At 37.0% G+C, this 17,570-nt stretch overlaps 1 protein-coding gene across 6 annotated transcripts in view; it reads left to right on the top strand.

Moving 5' to 3' along the window:
* The first annotated feature begins 7,756 nt into the window (after window positions 1-7,756).
* The window catches only part of LOC137858810 (von Willebrand factor D and EGF domain-containing protein-like), a 176,281-nt gene continuing 166,467 nt past the window's right edge, over window positions 7,757-17,570 (top strand). For 2 of the 6 annotated variants that reach the window (XM_068687111.1, XM_068687109.1), the window contains exons 1-2: window positions 7,760-8,132; window positions 9,685-9,794. Coding sequence is in view for 4 of the 6 variants with exons in the window: in XM_068687109.1 (XP_068543210.1) it covers window positions 9,773-9,794 (22 nt within the window). In the remaining 2 variants the exon portion in view is untranslated. Of the gene's footprint in view, window positions 8,133-9,684; window positions 9,795-17,570 lie in introns of all 6 variants that reach the window. The other 4 variants (XM_068687112.1, XM_068687110.1, XR_011098020.1 and 1 more) reach the window with 4 other exon arrangements.

The raw sequence follows: 17,570 nt of genomic DNA on the forward strand, positions 1-17,570 counted from the left end.
TGGATGACAACAGAACAACAGTAAAGTCAAAAGGCCAAAAGAAAGGAAACATTCAAAAAAATATATATATTTGTGTGAAACAGTAAAGCAGGTTTATAAAATAAAGCTATAGTTCCAAGCTCTGTGATATTTGGAATGAACACTCACCTTAGTGAAAAAAAAATATAATAATAATAATAATAATAATAATAATAATAATAATAATAATAATAATAATAATATAAACTATACTAAAATGTTCATTCACTTAATGTTTAATAATATTCTTTTAATTTATTAATTTCACCAGGTTTGTAAGGTGAGATCTCCTCATGAGAGGCAAACTTATAAGAAAACTGTTATTTATAAGAGTTGAAAAAATGTGTTTGGAGTGCTACTGTTTTTATTCAACACCTGCTTTTCTTTCTACATAGTTTTCTTCAGAAAAATTCAGTAATTAATTGATTTTTACACATCTCAAAAGATGAAAAACTGGAATCTGGAAAATGTCTAGTTGAGAGTACTGAAAAGAGGAAGTCTTGCAGAAAATAAATGATTGGGCTGGCTATAAATTTGTCCTTAGCTCCTGTGAGGTCTTTCTGAGCTCACCATTGGTAACTTACCTTTTTTCATGGGGTGATGTGTATAAATTAGATTAACTTTACTGAGACCAGTGGAGCGAATGTACCCAAGGGAATCCAGCTCTGTATTTCCACCATTTCTCCAGTTCCAGTTATTTTCAAGGTGGGCTAAACTTGGCGACCACTTAGAGCTTTATGACTATATTACCAGTGAAAGGCTCAAATTAATTAAAACAAAACAAAACAAAACAAAACAAAACAAAACAACACATAAGAGGTGAAGGAGTATTTCCTACACATGACTGGAAGTAAGTTGCTTATGACCTGTATTTCAGCAACTACTGTTCCACCTTCCAAGGCATCACTAAGTGACATTCTCCACATACCTTTTCTACCATACAAAGTTGATAATTACTGTTTGATACAGAAAAGAGAATCTCATAAGCTGTACCACTGCACTTTTTTTTTTTCCTCGCAGTTGAAGTATCCTATAAAATCCCTAGCGGAAGAAGTTTTAGGAAAAAAGTAAAAGTGAAAAGCAGGGAGTAGCAGGTCCCTGTGGATGATAGTTCAGGTGCCATGGCTGATTTATAGGTTTGAAAAATATTTGTAATGCCCATATTATACTTGCTCTGGGGATAAAGAGAGGATTTAATTCACTAGTACTATCAATCTGTTACCTTTCAAGGCAATAAATTCACTAAATTCACTAAAAAAGCAATTCAGCTTCATACAATTGTTGTTGTAATATATCATTTATCATTTACTGTATGTAAGTACCAATAGCACAAACATTTAAAATCATCAACAGAACTATGAAGAGATGAAAGAAAAATGTTTCAGAATAAATCTCTGTCCTTTCCAAAGCAATCTACTCTGTGATAAGGTTATAGAGTAAAACACATGTTACTTGGAGCTTGAAATAAAACCCTTACTTGTTCCATTGCAAATGTTTCAACAAAATTATTAAAACCCATTTCTTGTTTGTACATGTGACCAGTGGAAAGAAAGAGGGGGAATTGGAAAATTAGGCTTATATTCCTTGGTTTCATCTATAGCGGTGCAGTGAGTTTTTTCTTCGGGACCTCTCAGAGACCCTAAAACTATTGAGAGTAACCTATGGAGGAATCTAACTGTCCTTAGTAAGTATTCTGTGATCCTTGTCTCTTAATCTTTCATGTTAATCTGATAATGATGATTATTCCCATTAATACTTACATTAGCCTATCATCTCTGGAAAAAAAAAAAAAAACAAAAAAAAAAAAAAACAAACATTTTTCCTTTTTGAATGAATGCAGAAATGAAATCAAATTAGAGGATTGATCTATACTATAATACCACCCATTTCTCTGCCACTTATTTTCATTCACCCACTAGTTAGTCATATTTTACATTTTGATACTATTTATATTGTATTTTCATTACAGCTACGATGGTTTTTATTGACCTCCAGCATCACTTACTTGTTCAGCAATCCAATAGGCTTGAAGAGGCAACATCTGTGTTGAAGAAGTAAAAGAACCATCAGGTCTGTTGCAAAGCAGCCCTGCCAAGGTTCCTCACAGTAGCTGGGCCTTCTTTGAACACAACATCTGCTTACACAGATACCCTTATAAGATCAAATTTTAAAGGTCAAGATGGAAATGGAAGATGAAAGCAGAGATGACAGATATATGGAAAGTCAGTGTTTTAATGCCACGTTTATGCTGGATTTAGCCCAAGCCAAATTCCCACCTTTTGTTATTAAACCAGGTGGTTTTTATTATTACTAATTCTCGTTATTACTTCTAGCTGGAAGATCTGGAGATTTTCACACTACACTGTTCACCCTTTAAGATTTTGATTTCTTCAAACAAAGAAAAAATCCAGAAAAGGGTGGGATGAAATGGTTCAAAATAGGAGCAGCACCTTTCCACTGCATGCCATTACACTGCTAACGCTGATAAGAAACTCCTGGTAAATGCCATTCTGAGTACTGGTGATTTTTGTATTAGTGTGATATGTCCATAATCAGTGTTATGAATAACAAAACTTTCTTTTTGCTTTCTAGTCAAAGAAAGACTTTGGGAGACCAAACAAAGATGTTCATCAGAAGTCTATTGGTTTTCCCAACTATATCTTGTGTTATTTGTCTAGTCTGCCAAGGTGAAAGTGTTTTGAGAATTTCTGCTATCTGAGAATATGGTAATGCTTCCATGCTTATTCACCTTAATTTTACAGAAAACCAATCAAAGTGAAAGTGATTTATATATATATATATATTATTTATTTATTTGTTTGTTTGTTTATTTTGTGCACATGTATGTGATTTTGTTCGGTTGTTTTCTTTCAATCAAGTATTCCATTTCACCTAAGTTGAACAACAGATGTTCATGGAAGCTGAATCAGTTCCCAGTGGAAGACAAAACCATTCAGACACCTGATCAGCTCACAAAAAATGAAACAAATACTTCTAAGATCTAAGGATGAGAAAGATTTCTAAACAAATTGATATCTTTCTACTGATTTTGTGGAAATTTTTTGTTTTTCTGAAAATAGATTTTGATCAGAAATACCCAGCCAGTTCCAACATACATAGTTTGAACATTGGTGTATTTTTATTACTATTGGGTAATTGCCAGTATCTTCACATAGAAAAGTCCCTTTTGGCATGGAGCTGCTGAGCAATGACAATCATTCTGTTAGATATATTTTAGGTACTCTGAACCAGAGATATATTACAGATATGATTTCTCTCTGCAATAGCCTGGTATTTTCCAGTAAAGTAAGGAACTCCCATGAAGAATGCTTGACTCATTGATAACTGTGCCCTAGTGCTCACAGGTTTGCAGGCTCATCCTGGAGAGCTCAGCTGCCCTGGTGACACAGTCCCTCTGAGATGGTGCATGCTCCAAATTTAAGGGCATTCTGCACCCACATGAAGTTCAGATAGCATGGCAAAACATGCATGGCAAAACAGCAACCAGAGTTAAAGAGATGTGTGCTGAGCACCCCAAATTGTGGGTGTACCAGGTGAAGTCAGGGATCCCATCCAGCCTAGGTCCATTTCAAGGAGCAGTGTAGTTGGGAGGAACTGATTTAATTTCTCTAAGAGGTTCACTCATGCTGTCTCAGAGCTTAAGCACTTATTCTCTCTATACCCTTAAAAATATGGAAATAATGAGGTTTCTTCAGCTTCTTTCTTCTTTACAGCCTGAATGTCCATATTTTGGCCCACCAGCTAATAAGGAACAATGCACTGAAAGGCATTAGGGTCCTCCCAGAAGGGAATTATAAACTGACAGATACACACAGTAAATGTCTGAATGTACAAATCATTCTCCACAGTCCAGGAGCTGTGCAAAAGAGGATACATTTTTTCTATAATGAATTATTACTCTAAAAATGGCACTTAGTGCTCACTTAAGTGAAGAGCTTGGTCCTGTAAATTACATGTACTGCTTCTTGTATTTTATTCTGAAGAATCAGATTCATGAAAATGAATGCACTTTTGTTAAGTGAAAGGTCTGTTGTACACCAGATGACAAAACAGAGGAAAGTGCAAGCTCTAATCACTGTGTCTCCAATTGTTTATTACCCCAAATGTGGCACAAGATGAGATGAAGTGCTTCCCATTTAGTTTCATTGGCTTGTTCAGTCATGAAATAACAGTGGTGAGATAAGGAGTAGCTTGGGTTAAAAAGGTGAGTGGATACTGTACTTTTGTTATAAGAGTGGTTGGTATTTCTCTAAAGTATATGGAAAGAGGTGATTAACAGAAATGGGATCAGAGAGGAAGAATTCCAGAGCTGAAACCCTTTTCATCCCTTTTTGCAAAATCTGGGGGGAGGATCACTCGCTTTGGGCTGCTAGGACTTGGTTAAAGTCCTATGCTGACCTTTCTATCCTCCCTGAAAGTGTAGAAAGGGCTGCAAGAGTCATTGAACATGGCCATCCCATATCAATGGGTAAAGGATTGCCCTGGGAGTGCAGGGAGTTTATTTCTTGTCACTGGACTAGGCAGGTATTTTCTCTCAGATAAAACAAACAGAAATGCACAGAGGAGGGTTTTGGTATGAGTAAATTCAGACTTGCAGAAAATGTTATACTATTAAATGAATATGTCTTTTTTCTCTGAAGGAATCTGTCTTGCTAAGAAAGTGTGTGTACTTGCAGGGTCATGCTCTCTTTGCCAGCCATGAATAATAAATCTGTTCTATGCCTAGAAAGTAACCCCAAGGGACAGCCTGATAGTGAAGATACTCCTCACAGAAAACAGAAAGAAATAATACTGGGCTGTCATTTTTACATCAGTTTCTAATGAGTGCCAGGGCTTAAAAGGAATGTACATCTGTCTGCTGGCTTGAGAACAAAAGGAAAGTACTAGCCCCACTCAATTTTGAGAAAGAGAAATGAGGTATTCCTCTCTCATCTCTTTCTTGGGTCATCCAGGTACACAGACGCTTCCACATAATGTTGAACAGATACTTGAGTGATAGAATTTATCCCTCAAAACCTCACTATTGCCCAGAACTTCTGCATGCAACTCATAACCATCCTCCTACACTGACTCAGGAGCCTGAGCATTTCACATTTGGAACAGTGTCAGAAAGTCACGTCTCTGGAGGTGTCCAAAGTATTTGCATTTTTATTATTATGTTATTCACTCCCATGCTGAAGTTTGGTTCTGCATCTGAAGCAAAGTAGAAAGTTTCACAAAGCTTTCTGCTCTTAATACTCTTCCCACAGCCTTCCCCTCATCTCTGCCACATCCCCATGGGCTGCCTCGTCCCCTCCAGCCCCATCAACACAGCTTCTCCAGCCAATTCCCAGTGTCACAATGCCAGCTCACCGAGTGGGATGTTTCAGGCAAACACTGTTTCTTTCTTGTAAAGTGAATAGATCTGAACACCTAACATGCGTATCCATCAAACAATTTTTGGCCAAGCCTGAAATACTGCTGCCAGCTCCCAGCTGTGACTTTTGGCTGGTTTTAACTCCCTGTATTCATCCCTACCATTCAAAATGAATGTAATACAAGAGGGACTGGTGTAAGGTCTTCAGTGTTTTGTTGTCTTGTCGTATAGACAGTGAAGCTAATTGTTCCAAGTGTTTGCAACTTGCTGGGGAGTTTTAGTTTCTCCTCTTAGTGAGGTTAATGGTGTCAAGACTGTGAGAGCATTCTGCAATATTTCCACGCAGGTTCTTCATGGCTTTCATTTCCCATGGTTTTGTGGATTAATGTTTGGCAAGAGAGAGGTGTTCATTATTTTTCTAACTTTGGTAAGGTCTGTCTTGAGCTGGGATACTGGGAGATGGTGAATATTTGCACTTCATTGTCTGACCTGGAGTTTTTTGTCTTCCCAAACTGAAGGGTGCCGTATCCAGCCCAGGGAAACTTGATGGCTGGGACAATGGGAAATTTCATTTCATCTTTACCAGCAGTAGCCACCTTCAAAGATTCTTCCTGATTCAAACCAGTTTAAGAAGACAACAGGCAAACAGATAAGCAAGCATATCTAAATATCACTTTTTTCCTCTTGTGAGATGTACTGAATATCTTCAACTGATTCTTTTTTTTGCCTGGATACTTTTTCTTCCTATATCCAAAAGACCAATAAAGGCTAGATTGTTTGTGGAAAGTTCTCTCAGTTTGCTATAAATTGCTTTTGGTTGCCAATATTTTCCTCAGAAGAATAAAAACAATTCCACAAAAAATTTCAGTCTTTTTCATGAGCCCTTGAAGTAAAACTTTGGAGCTATGATTTTTAGGCCAAAGCTTAGACTGAAAGAAGATTTAGTCCTGTCAGACCCATGGAGACTGCCACAGCTAAATTCAAGCATTAACTGAGAAAGATGTGTAAAGGTGTAATTCGTGTCCTGTTTAAAATAAACTGGATTATTTTTTTTTCAATTTTTCATATATTTGTGCTAAGGAAATGGATAAAGATCCCTAAGGAAAAAAAAAAAAAAAAGAATGACTGGATATGGAGTCTTAATGAGCTTGAAGAAATACAATCTAAAGGTCAGTAAAATCAATGGAAAGACTCACAAGGACTTATAGGGCTATAACTTAGGCCTGTGAAATGGCTAATTCAATGAGAATGTTCTAAGCAGCAATTTTACAACATCAAAATCCATAATCAAAATTAAGACAAAAAAGTTTTAGAAGCTTCTTCTTAGATAACCTGTATTTGTCTCAAAGAATCCAGTGGTAAAATTTCTCAAGGGACGTAGTTAAGCCAAATGAACAGCATTTGAAACTCCTTGGATGTACTGTAAAAATATGTTTAATGGTTTTATTTATGCTTTTAAAGGAAATGTTGCTCACAGTGATGTGAGTGGAATGTTTACAGACTTCTTTATTACTGTATCAACAGGTAATTCACAATATCCTCACTTAAACAAGCAGACACAAAATAATCAAACTTGACAAGTCAAAGAAAAGGAGTGCTAGCAGGTATAGAAAACACTGAGCATTGGGTGGAGATACAATATATTCTAAATAAAACACCATGAATATCGGAGCATGTGATGCAAGAGCAAATTCTTCATATCATGCATTAAGCTGACAATATGCATTGCCTTACAATAAACATTCTTCAAAGTGCCATGCTATAGTAACGTGGCACTTTTCAAATGAGACAAAACTTGAGAAAAAACGTGATTGAGAAACATGAATGATTGAATTCTTTCACTGCCATTTGCTTCTATTTTCCATTTCTGTTATTATTGCTGGTGTGCCAACCTTCTGAAGCACACATCTCATTTCTCATGACTGGTTGACAGACCAAATGCTGCCACACTTTATTTTAGTAGCAAAGAACTGTTTTCTAAAATACCAGGCAATGATACATCAACCCAGGACACAAACCTGCAGGATTGCTGCTGGTGCTGCACAGAGCACTTTTGCAACAGGTTTGCATAAATGCAACCTCCAGGAACCTGAAGTGGGAAGCAAAGTACTTGCATACTTTTATTTTAACATTTTTACACTCCTCTCACATAAACATGATGTCAGATATGACTGCAATAATCTGAAGTCAGCGTTGTCTGCTTTGTTGGCGAGCGAGCATGTTTGGTTTACAGCCCCGACTTCTCCAAGATCACCTGCTACCACCCATACTGGCTGTACACACTGTTCTCACCCTCTGTGTGTGCGTGTGTGTGCGGGTGTGTTACGGGGTGTGTAAATCAGAGCAGCTGCACTGAAAGCAGCTGCAGGGACACATGCTCTCAGCTGCTGTGTGTGTGTGTGTGTGTGTGTGTGTGTGTGTGTGTGCTTTGTGTATAGCTGGAGGGCTTCCCTCTTGGAAATTCTGGGATTAATGACACATTAAGACCTCTCCAAGAGAGTGGATTGAAAGAAAAAAAAAAAAAAAAAAAGAAATCTGAAACAGGAAGGCAGTCTGATGACTTTTCCTGCAAAGTTTAGTACTTCAAAAGTTAACTTCTAAGCAACTGCAGATGCGTGGATAAAAGCTGTCTTGGACAATATGCAGCAGCCCTTACCTTTCCACCAGCATCTCCAACTTGTTGCCTACCTCTGCTGGATTCCCTTGTTGGCCATTAACAGTGAGTCAGCTCCATTAGGTAAGGATTTTTTACTTTTTAATTATTTGATAGTCATCTGGGGGACAGAGTTCATGTGCATTTTAAACTGAGATGATCTTGTTTACATTCACTATTGAATGTGGCTTAGAGAGAGGGCTATTATTAGAAAGCGTCACCAAAATAGAATGGAAGTAAGGTTAAAATAAATAACTTCTAGGGTAATGAAGAAGGTCACAGTGATAACCAGGCATGCTTGTAGCAAAAAAATGTTTATTGTCCTTTAGAGGAGGTTTATGGTTATTGTTGTTGTTGTTGTTATTATTATTATTATTTTAAATAGAGAAATTGCAAACCTCTGAAGATTCCTTCTTCTTACCAGAAACTTTCAGGAGATTTAAAGAAGAATCATAATGTTTTCCCATAAATGGAATATATGAAATGAATCATAAAAGAAGAAAAAGCTTTAAAATCAGGATCTATTCCTCTAAGGAAAGAAGTATATACACTGTATATCAGAGCACTATTATAGATTAGTTAATTACACATATAATAATACACAGCTATACGTATTATCTCTGGCAGTAAAAAGTTCATGAGTAATTTTTCTCCTACTGTATACATTAATTGTAAGGCTTGTTTCACTCCAGCATAGGGTTCGTAGAGGATATAGATTTTACATATATAGTAGTTTCTTTATGCAGCTTTATTAATCCACTGCAACGATATATTGAAAATCATGTTAGATGTTATTCAACTAGTAAAAACAGAGTAAAAAAAAAAAAAAAAAAAAAAAACAGAACCCAAGAAAGAAAAGCCATAGGACCAAAGTGTAGTCCTGTCAATGATTATGGATATAGCCTCAGCGAACTCTGTGGAGGCACTCCCCCTTAAAGGAAATATGTTGCAATATTTTACAACATTTAATTCCAGTAGAGTTTCAGCTAGTTTTAGAAGTGATTGTCAGCCAGCACTCATTAGCTATATGAAGATAACACAATTTAAAGCACTCTTCATTTGAATATCAAAGGGTTACACAGAAAGGTTTGCAGGACTAAACACAAGGCAAATGACCTTATAGCCTTTATCTTCAAACAATGCCTTTAATTTCTAAAACCTTTTGAAGGGTTGCCAGTGTTATGGAGTGTAGCAGCTACTTATCTGATAGAACAAGCTTTTCATCAAGGGGAAATGACCTTTTAACTCCTAGTAACAAAGTAACTGCTTTTCCACTGTATTTTTGTTACTGAAGGCATTATTCTTAAACATACTTATTAAGGGGGGCATACAGAACGAGAATTAGAAAATAGCTTCCTGTCTCTTGTCTCTTAGGTGATGCAGAAGAATTCTTAAGACTTGCTCTTTTCTTTTTCTCTCTTATTTTTTTTTTCTTTCTTTCTTTCCATACTATGAACTCAAAGTAAAGGAAAACTGCTCAAAAAAGTTTACATTCTGACAGATTGTGCTGTGACATTATAAGGATATTAACAGAGCCATATGCTGTTTACTTTTGTACTCTGAGTATAACAAATCTACTAATCCCATAAGAATTTAACTATGAATAAGGAACGTCTGACCAAACAGCTTTTTGCAGATGCCTCATTAAGAGGGAGACAAAGATGATAAAGTCTTTTAAAGACCAAGGAAGAATTTTATCATCTTCTGCAGTCTTATGTTAGTGAATGAAGCCTTCAATGACTACAGGTATTCACATTATTTGGGGTTTTACGTATTTTCTTGTGACTGAAGAACATAAAAGGGTTAGCAATCACGTCCATAGCTGCTCTGTGGTAGAAGATTAAGTAAAGAATCAGGCGAAAAAGCAACTCAGTGACTCATAGATGTGGGAGGGCTGACACAACATGGCTTGTCAGACTTTTCTGAGATAACATTCTGTAAATAAGTCAATCAAAAGAAACAGACAATAGCTTTTTTATGGAGGTATTTTAGACAAAAGTATTTATCTTAAAATAGATAGCTGCTTGCAACCACCATCGAGATGGAACTGCTCCCCATCCACTTTGGAGCCTTTGCATAGTGTGCTATTGGAAAAGTTTTGAATTTGGATATGAGTTTCATGTAAAGGCACAAACCTTCCATCAAAGCTCACAAAAGCTACTGGACTTACACTGCTGGGTGTTACATATATAGTAAAATCAGATGCAATTAATTGGTTCCAACTTCACTCCTGCGGATTTTCCTCAAATCTGAAACAGATAAGAAAAGATTTGAGTGTATCCTGAAGTGAAGGAAAAGGGGAAGAGAGAGGATGGCGAGGGCAGCATGGCTGGGTGCCTACAGCCGGTGGGAAAAGATATTACATTCTCAAATGAGCTGAATGATCAGATTAGGAAATAAATGAGAATAGTCTAACTTGAAAAAAAATATATATTCAGTATATCTTGTAAAGTTGTAAACCATAGTCCTGCTTTTCCTATAAAAGTGAATTGAAAATCAGAGTATGTAATCTGCTTTCTGTACTACCCATGAGCAACCCATGATCTCACTTTTGAGCTTCTGGTGTAAAATCTGAGTGCCATGAATTTCAGTGCTTTAAACAAAAAAACTACTTGAGATGGGAATTAAGCAAAAACCTAGTAGAGCTGAGAAAATACTTCATCATGAGGATTTCAGATAGAGTATTTCAAAATATTTAGGAGCTTTCCCTGCCTCATACACCTGCTGCAGAAGTCAGCCCCCTGCTCAGACCCTAAATACCCCCTGCCACCACCATCCAAACCCCCAGCACTCCCCCAGTGCTCCCAGTGCTCCTGTCATCCCCTGGCACTCCAAGCACAGGAGAGGTGCAAATACCCCCAGGGAAGCCCCAGGGCATTTGGCTTGGAAAGAGCTTGCTGGGATCAAGCTCTCCAACCATGAGTAGGCTTGGTCAGAGACATTCCAGCAACTTTAGAAATTACACTGGGATTATTCTGGCTCCATGTCTTCACTCTGTGCAAAGGACTTTTACAGCACTGTGCAAACAAAAAATATTCTGCCGAATGCTTTCCTACAGCAGTAAATTCAAGACACCATGGCCATGACAAATAAGCAGTAACAACAGCCAAAGGGAAAGGAACAACCTTTATAGCATGTTTTTCTTCTGTTACTATTCTTAATAATCAAAAACTGTTTACAGGGTAATATTTTATTTCTCTCTTATTTAGGTTTTTGTCAACATCAGGTTACTTCATTGGCCTTATTGCCTGGAATTAATCCAGTTTGTGTTCAACTCCAGAGTGAAATCTGATTACATGCAGTCAAAGCAGAGTTAGTAGTGGGGGTTGTACAGCGATTCCTGTTTGCTGATAAATTTACATTCCTCTCCTTTTTACTTGAAAAATAATGGTGCTATCTTTACTGCAGGGATGGTTCTTTTATAAGGCAGGCAAAAATGTGTGGCTGTTACCCTCTGAGGGTGAGGGAACCTTTTCCACTTTATAATGAAAATGTTTGTGACTCTCCTGCACAACATCAATACGTCCCCACTGGATTTTAGGACTTTGAGATTTGATAGAGAAACTATTTTTAGCTCACACATTTGCCTTCCAATCTGCTGATGAAAATTAATGGTTATTTTCAAAGTTATACAGGCTTACAAAACAGGTTTGGTATCAGAGGGTTGCCTTTCAAGGATTTGCCAATTCCCATTGACCTGCCAAATCTGTATGCTCTTTAAACTACTTAACAGCTATTTATTACTCTACCCTATACTAAAATCAAGGACCATTTTATTAGACACTGTTCATAACAGTGTAAGACATTCATGGGCAAAATGTTTACTTTAATGGTCCAGTTCTTCAAAGTTATTTTGTCTCCAAATGCCAAATACTAAGAGGTATTGCATACATCTAGCTTCCTTTGCAATCGATAGGAGCTGCAAGAAGTCAAGACAAATCAGTGTTTGCTCCTAAATTGACAAGACAAATTGCTGCAGAGAGGAAGCATCATCATTTTGTTTTACAGATAGGATAGAGATGTGAAGTGGCTCAAGGTCATGCAGAAAATCCTTTGGCAGAGCTGGGATGTGTACCAAGGCCTCAAGAGTCACAGCCCAGCCCTGTTAACTGCAGCACAGCTCATAACTGAAATAAAGGCCAATGTAGGAAATAGGAGCACAATAGAAATGCTGAACCCTCCTTCATCTTCTTTGTAAACTCAAGCAGCTGCACACACAAACTCTAGGGGACACAAAGTATTCCTGGTTGTATTCAAAGTTCTTGGCATTTCTCAGCTGACCATAACATGAAATTTCTCCCAAATCTCCTTTGATTTCAATCAGGAAAGGACCCAATAACTTCCAAAGTGCTATATGTATCTCAGCATACAGAATAATTGAAGACAAAAATAATTGCAGCACTAACTAACTTCATTAGAGACATATTTATTTATTTATTTATTTTTCTAGTTCTTTTTAGATCACATCTGTAGCCTAATAAAACATTTCTGGCTGCATTAGCAAGCTTTGGAAAGCACTGTTGAACGAAAGCTTTCCAATAGGTTTCCTACATTTTTTTTTGTAACAGACTTGCAGCTTCAAAAGTCTGAGAATATTGTGAGATACTATTTGGGGCTATTTAGTGGGTTTGTACCAAACCCCTTCAAATAATTTGCTGGGAAGTGTTCTGAAGGCAGTCAAACTTGGCTGATTTTTGTCTGCAAGCTTGTTTTCTTAGACATTCTTGTGTTTATTCTGACTTTTTGGCTACTTTGCTCCTGAGTCACTTCACAGGTAGAGGTTTAATGTTGGTTGTTGTTGATGCCCCAAAAGTGGATAGCCACAAAAATAAATGGTCTTTAATGCTTACTTGACAACATGGCTTGTTCAATGCTTTTTAAGTTTTCACAAAGCAGCGCAGTTTGCTTTCAGTTATGACCTTTATTAATTTCATTGTGGCAGCTACACTATGTGTTTTGCACTGAATAGAAGTTATTTATGTTGAAACCTAAGCAACAAAAAAAAAAAGGATTAGTTCAAGGAATATTTTTCATCTGACTTTGAAACACAAGTATAACCATGTGTTAGTGCATGCAATTGTTTGTACAGCTTTTCTGGAAAGAGTTTTGTGTGTTAAGCTCTTAGGAGATTTACTTAATGAATGTATGTACTCATTTGCTTCTTTCTGACACATATTATTTTGATTATTCCAAAGTCTATTACTTTGATTGCTGTATTCACACTGCATGGCATCCACGAAGCGCCGCAAGGGAATATTCTATGTATTGAAAGGCAAAAAAATTGATTGCCTAATACAGTTGAGGGATTGTAGTAGTCTGCTCTGCTCCTTTTGCTGGTTTTATATTATTCATCGATTGAGAACAAGTTTATCTTATTCCCCTATTTTGTTCACAAAGCAGCTTCCATGAGCTGGATAGCAATTTATCTGCATACTGCAACAATGTAATGCATCTCGTGTGGTAGCTGAAGCATTTTACAACTCAACTGTCCCTTGACAGCTTTGTGTGTTGACAGTTACAGTAAATGGTCCCTCATGTAGTGTCTTTCTAATGCCTCATCAGCTCAGTAGCTCTTGCACTTTCCATGAACTGTTGGACACCCCAACTTTTCTTCTTCCTTATGCTAATAAGATATAGCATAACTGTTCATGTCCTGGTCTCACAGTCTCACTTTGCTTTTTAAATAGGTGATCAAAATGCACTTGTGTTCACTACTCTCAGAAGGCAAGAAGTCTATGACTAAAACCTAGAAGACAACAAAATGATGAGAGAGGGAAAATCCCAAATAATTATAATAATGAACTTAATGGCAAATGAGGAGAAAAGCTTGGGATCTGAACTAAACCATTCCTTTACAGAAAAGAGCCTGTATTATGTCAGCTCCTGGTTGTTTCTCATCTCATTTAAAATAGTATTTTACTGATGTTTAACTCTCATGCAAATTTTTCATGGGATTTTATCTCATTGGTTTTCTAGACACCTATATGAAGAGAACGTTGAGATAAAACTTGGTCATTAGGTCATACATTAGCTAAGCTAACATTTTGTTATTAGTAATTTATTAATTTAAATTTTCTTTAGCAGTAACATTATTAGACCTCACTGCATTAGTCAGCTACGTTATTTTTGATCTGGTCCAACTATTGGAACAGGTAGACATGAAAACATCTTTCAGAGATTATTTTTAATAGTCTTCTTTGTCTTCCTCTGCCAATTATTTGCTTTATAATCAACTATGACTATGTTATAAAATTAGTTGACTGTGACCCAACCTCCCTCAATAACACAACTTAGAAACTTTGATTCACTCAGGCTACCTTATTGTCAGCTCTATTCTTTTCTTAATGGGTGAGAGAAAAATAAACAAATAAATAAATGAATAAATAAATATTCCCAAAGCCATTTGGTCTGTTCTTTTAATAGATATTAAGATTAGAGCTGGCAACAAAGACATAAACAGGGTGAAATCTAATTAATTCCTTGTTTCTCTTTTGCAAGAAATACAAAGGAAATTGAGTCTATTTCCTACCCTGATGTAGTGGCAACTCAATTTTGAGTGCTAAATACATTTTCTCATTGTATACAAAGCAGTATAAAAGTAAAAGTAAAAGAAAGCTATCCTTCTAGCTTAGGTTGTACACAGCAACCACAAAAATTGTGTTTTTGTCCAGTGGAAAGTCTTCAAAGTGCCTGTGGGCACCTATACATCATTACATTCCTGAAGTATTTAGGCTCTTTTTTTCCTACCATATCCTTTAAAAGTCTCACTCACAATTGTTTAGTTTAGAAACCTTCCAATTTCACATAATTTTCAGTTATTTTCCTGAACTAGTTATTTCAATTCATCCTGTAGTGAAAATCCCTAACAAAGCACTGTGAATAGTCACTCTGGGAGAGCTGGAGCTGGGAGAGCTCTCCCATTCTGGAGCCAAGGTGCATTTTGTTCATCCTCCAGTGGTGGGACCTACCAAAGCACATCTTGCAGAGGTAAAGGTCTGTTACAGCCTTACGATATGGCTCCAGAGAAGGCATCAAAGACTATGGCCCTGGGGAAGCAGGCTAGGATGTAGAGGGCTGAATTTCAGTTTAATCCCTGACCTTCACATGTGCTTGTGTAAGGGCATAAAGCCTGAAGATACAGGTGTTCTTCAGTGTAGCTGTGTCTGAGCTGCAGACTGTAATCCCAGCACGAGCTATACATCTCCCAGAGGAATTTTACAACTATTTTCTCCTCTTGCCATGATCACTGCCTTGCAATACAAATAGCTTTAACATAAATCATCAATCTACTACTCACCTCCTTTCTTTCTTCTTAATTTTTTGCATTTTTTTTTTCCCAATAACTGATATTCTAGTCAGGAAAATCACCCACAGTTATTCTTGCTGTTTCATAATGTCTCTTCCCCACAAACATTTCTTGTTCTGTTTCCTATTACTTGCACTCCTTGCATGGGTGTGTAGATCCTTTCTCTCATTAATACATTGCTGACAATATTATTCATCTGCTGTTTCAAAACAACTTCATCTTCTGTCTTAGGGCTGAACCTGAAGGTTGCCACCTGAGAATACAGAGTACCCTCATTAAGAGCTGTTGGGATGTGAGGGGACCTGGTGCCTTGTCCCTGTTCAACCCTCTCAACTCCAAGAATCTGGCACAGAAGCACATAAACACTCATAAGGTCCAGAAACTGTTCTGTTAGGAGCTCCTTTAGCACTCAGAAAGGTTGATGGCAGGGACACTAAACAGTACTTGTATATACAAAGATTAGCGGGAAAACAAGCTGTCTTCCCAAGTCTGGCTTTTATGCTGTTGGTGTATTTTTATTTTATATTCTTTAAGACCCCTGAAGCGGGCAACTTTATTCTGGCTTCTTTTAAACATGTTTGCTGAGAAATCTTTGCTTGGTAATGATGCACAAGTTTTCTGAAGAACCCTTAGTGAGGTTCTCAGGTTTAAAACTGGCCATCATGTAAGGATAAGCCTTGCCTTTGACAACCTTAACATATGCTAATACTTACATTGCTTTCAGTGTGGCTAAACTGAACATAAAGTTAAAACGTGGCAATCCTGCAAAAAGGTAACATAGATGGCTACGTGTGTACATAATCACTGAAAACGTTGTGGGCACCACTGTTACCAGTACTTCATGTGATTATTGCTAAAATCAGTGTGCTGTAGAAATGCTGAAAGGAATGATAAAGGTCACAATAAATAGCCCTCACAAACGGGATTTTTGCTTCTGAATTTTACCCCAGGCTCACAGTTGGTACAGTCCAATTCTACACTGTGATCTTCTGCATAGCAGTGTACAGACTAGGACTTTCAAAGATAAACTTCTTCAGGCTGAGTAACTTCTGTTCATTCACTCAGAAACAGGTTGGATTTTTTTTTTTTTCTTTTTCTATCTGATTGCTTTAACAATTGAAAACAATTTAAAAATTTACTTTCCCACTGAGACGAAATTGGGAGAAACCCAAAGTGTTAACTGATAGCCTTATGTTTTGTTAATCACTTCCAACAGAAAAGATGTTGTGTTTTAGTATACAAGAGCTGAATCAATCTCTTCTGTCACAGACAAGTGCCCTCAGAACTGGTCTATCGATTATGCCAGGGGAGAATATCTTTAGGTCTCTTACTTAAGCTGTTTCACTTTCTATTAGTAATTAAATACATCTTAGAATGAGGGCTTAGATGCCAGCCACCTATGTCTTTGTCTACTGTAAAGGTGCAAGTAGCTCTAATGGACCAAAAGTTCATTCATTCTCTAACAACTATACTTTTATGTATAGTTGTTATTAAAGAAAAGAAAAAAAAAAGCGTATGGATCTTCTCAAATTATGCACATTTCTATGAACAGTTTCGCTGACAGCATTTTAAATAACCAGCACTTTAAGTTGTTGACCAGCTCAAACCCATGCTTACATTTTTTAGAAGAATGAACAAACTAAGTAGAAGGGACATTAAATTTCAATATTATCATATTTCAGTGATATATGTTTACGAGACCCCTGCAATGCACAAAGAAAATTTTTATAACCTTTTGTGCTTATGAAGCAATGTTCTAACACGTTGGTTTTCAACCTTTTTTTTTTTTTTTAATCAAAGGTCGTCTTCTTGAAAACAAAAGCCATGGAGTACCCTGTAACATCTATTGTTTTGTGCTTAAGAGGAGGCATAGCGAAACTGGGTATTTTACATTCAGATAAACACAAGTTAATTTATTCTTTACAAAAACCCTAATTTCACTGAAGGCAAAAGAGTCCTTAATTTAGGAAAGTTCAATTAAAACCTGGAGCTGGGGGCAGCAGGTACCCATCAGAGTACAGCAGGCAGCTAAATGGGGAGGTATTTGAATAAATTCTATGTATAAAGGGCTGGAGGCTGTTGTGCTTTTTGTTGCATGAACTGCTGCATTTAACCTCTTCAAGGCCTTGGGCCTGCTCCTAAAACCACCTTAATTTCTTAAAGTGTTGTCTAGAGCTAAAGTGCTCTGTTAGCTGCTGCCATGCTTTTCCATTCTT

The sequence above is a fragment of the Anas acuta genome, chromosome 6 (assembly GCF_963932015.1).
Source record: "Anas acuta chromosome 6, bAnaAcu1.1, whole genome shotgun sequence".
Lineage (NCBI taxonomy): Eukaryota > Metazoa > Chordata > Aves > Anseriformes > Anatidae > Anas > Anas acuta.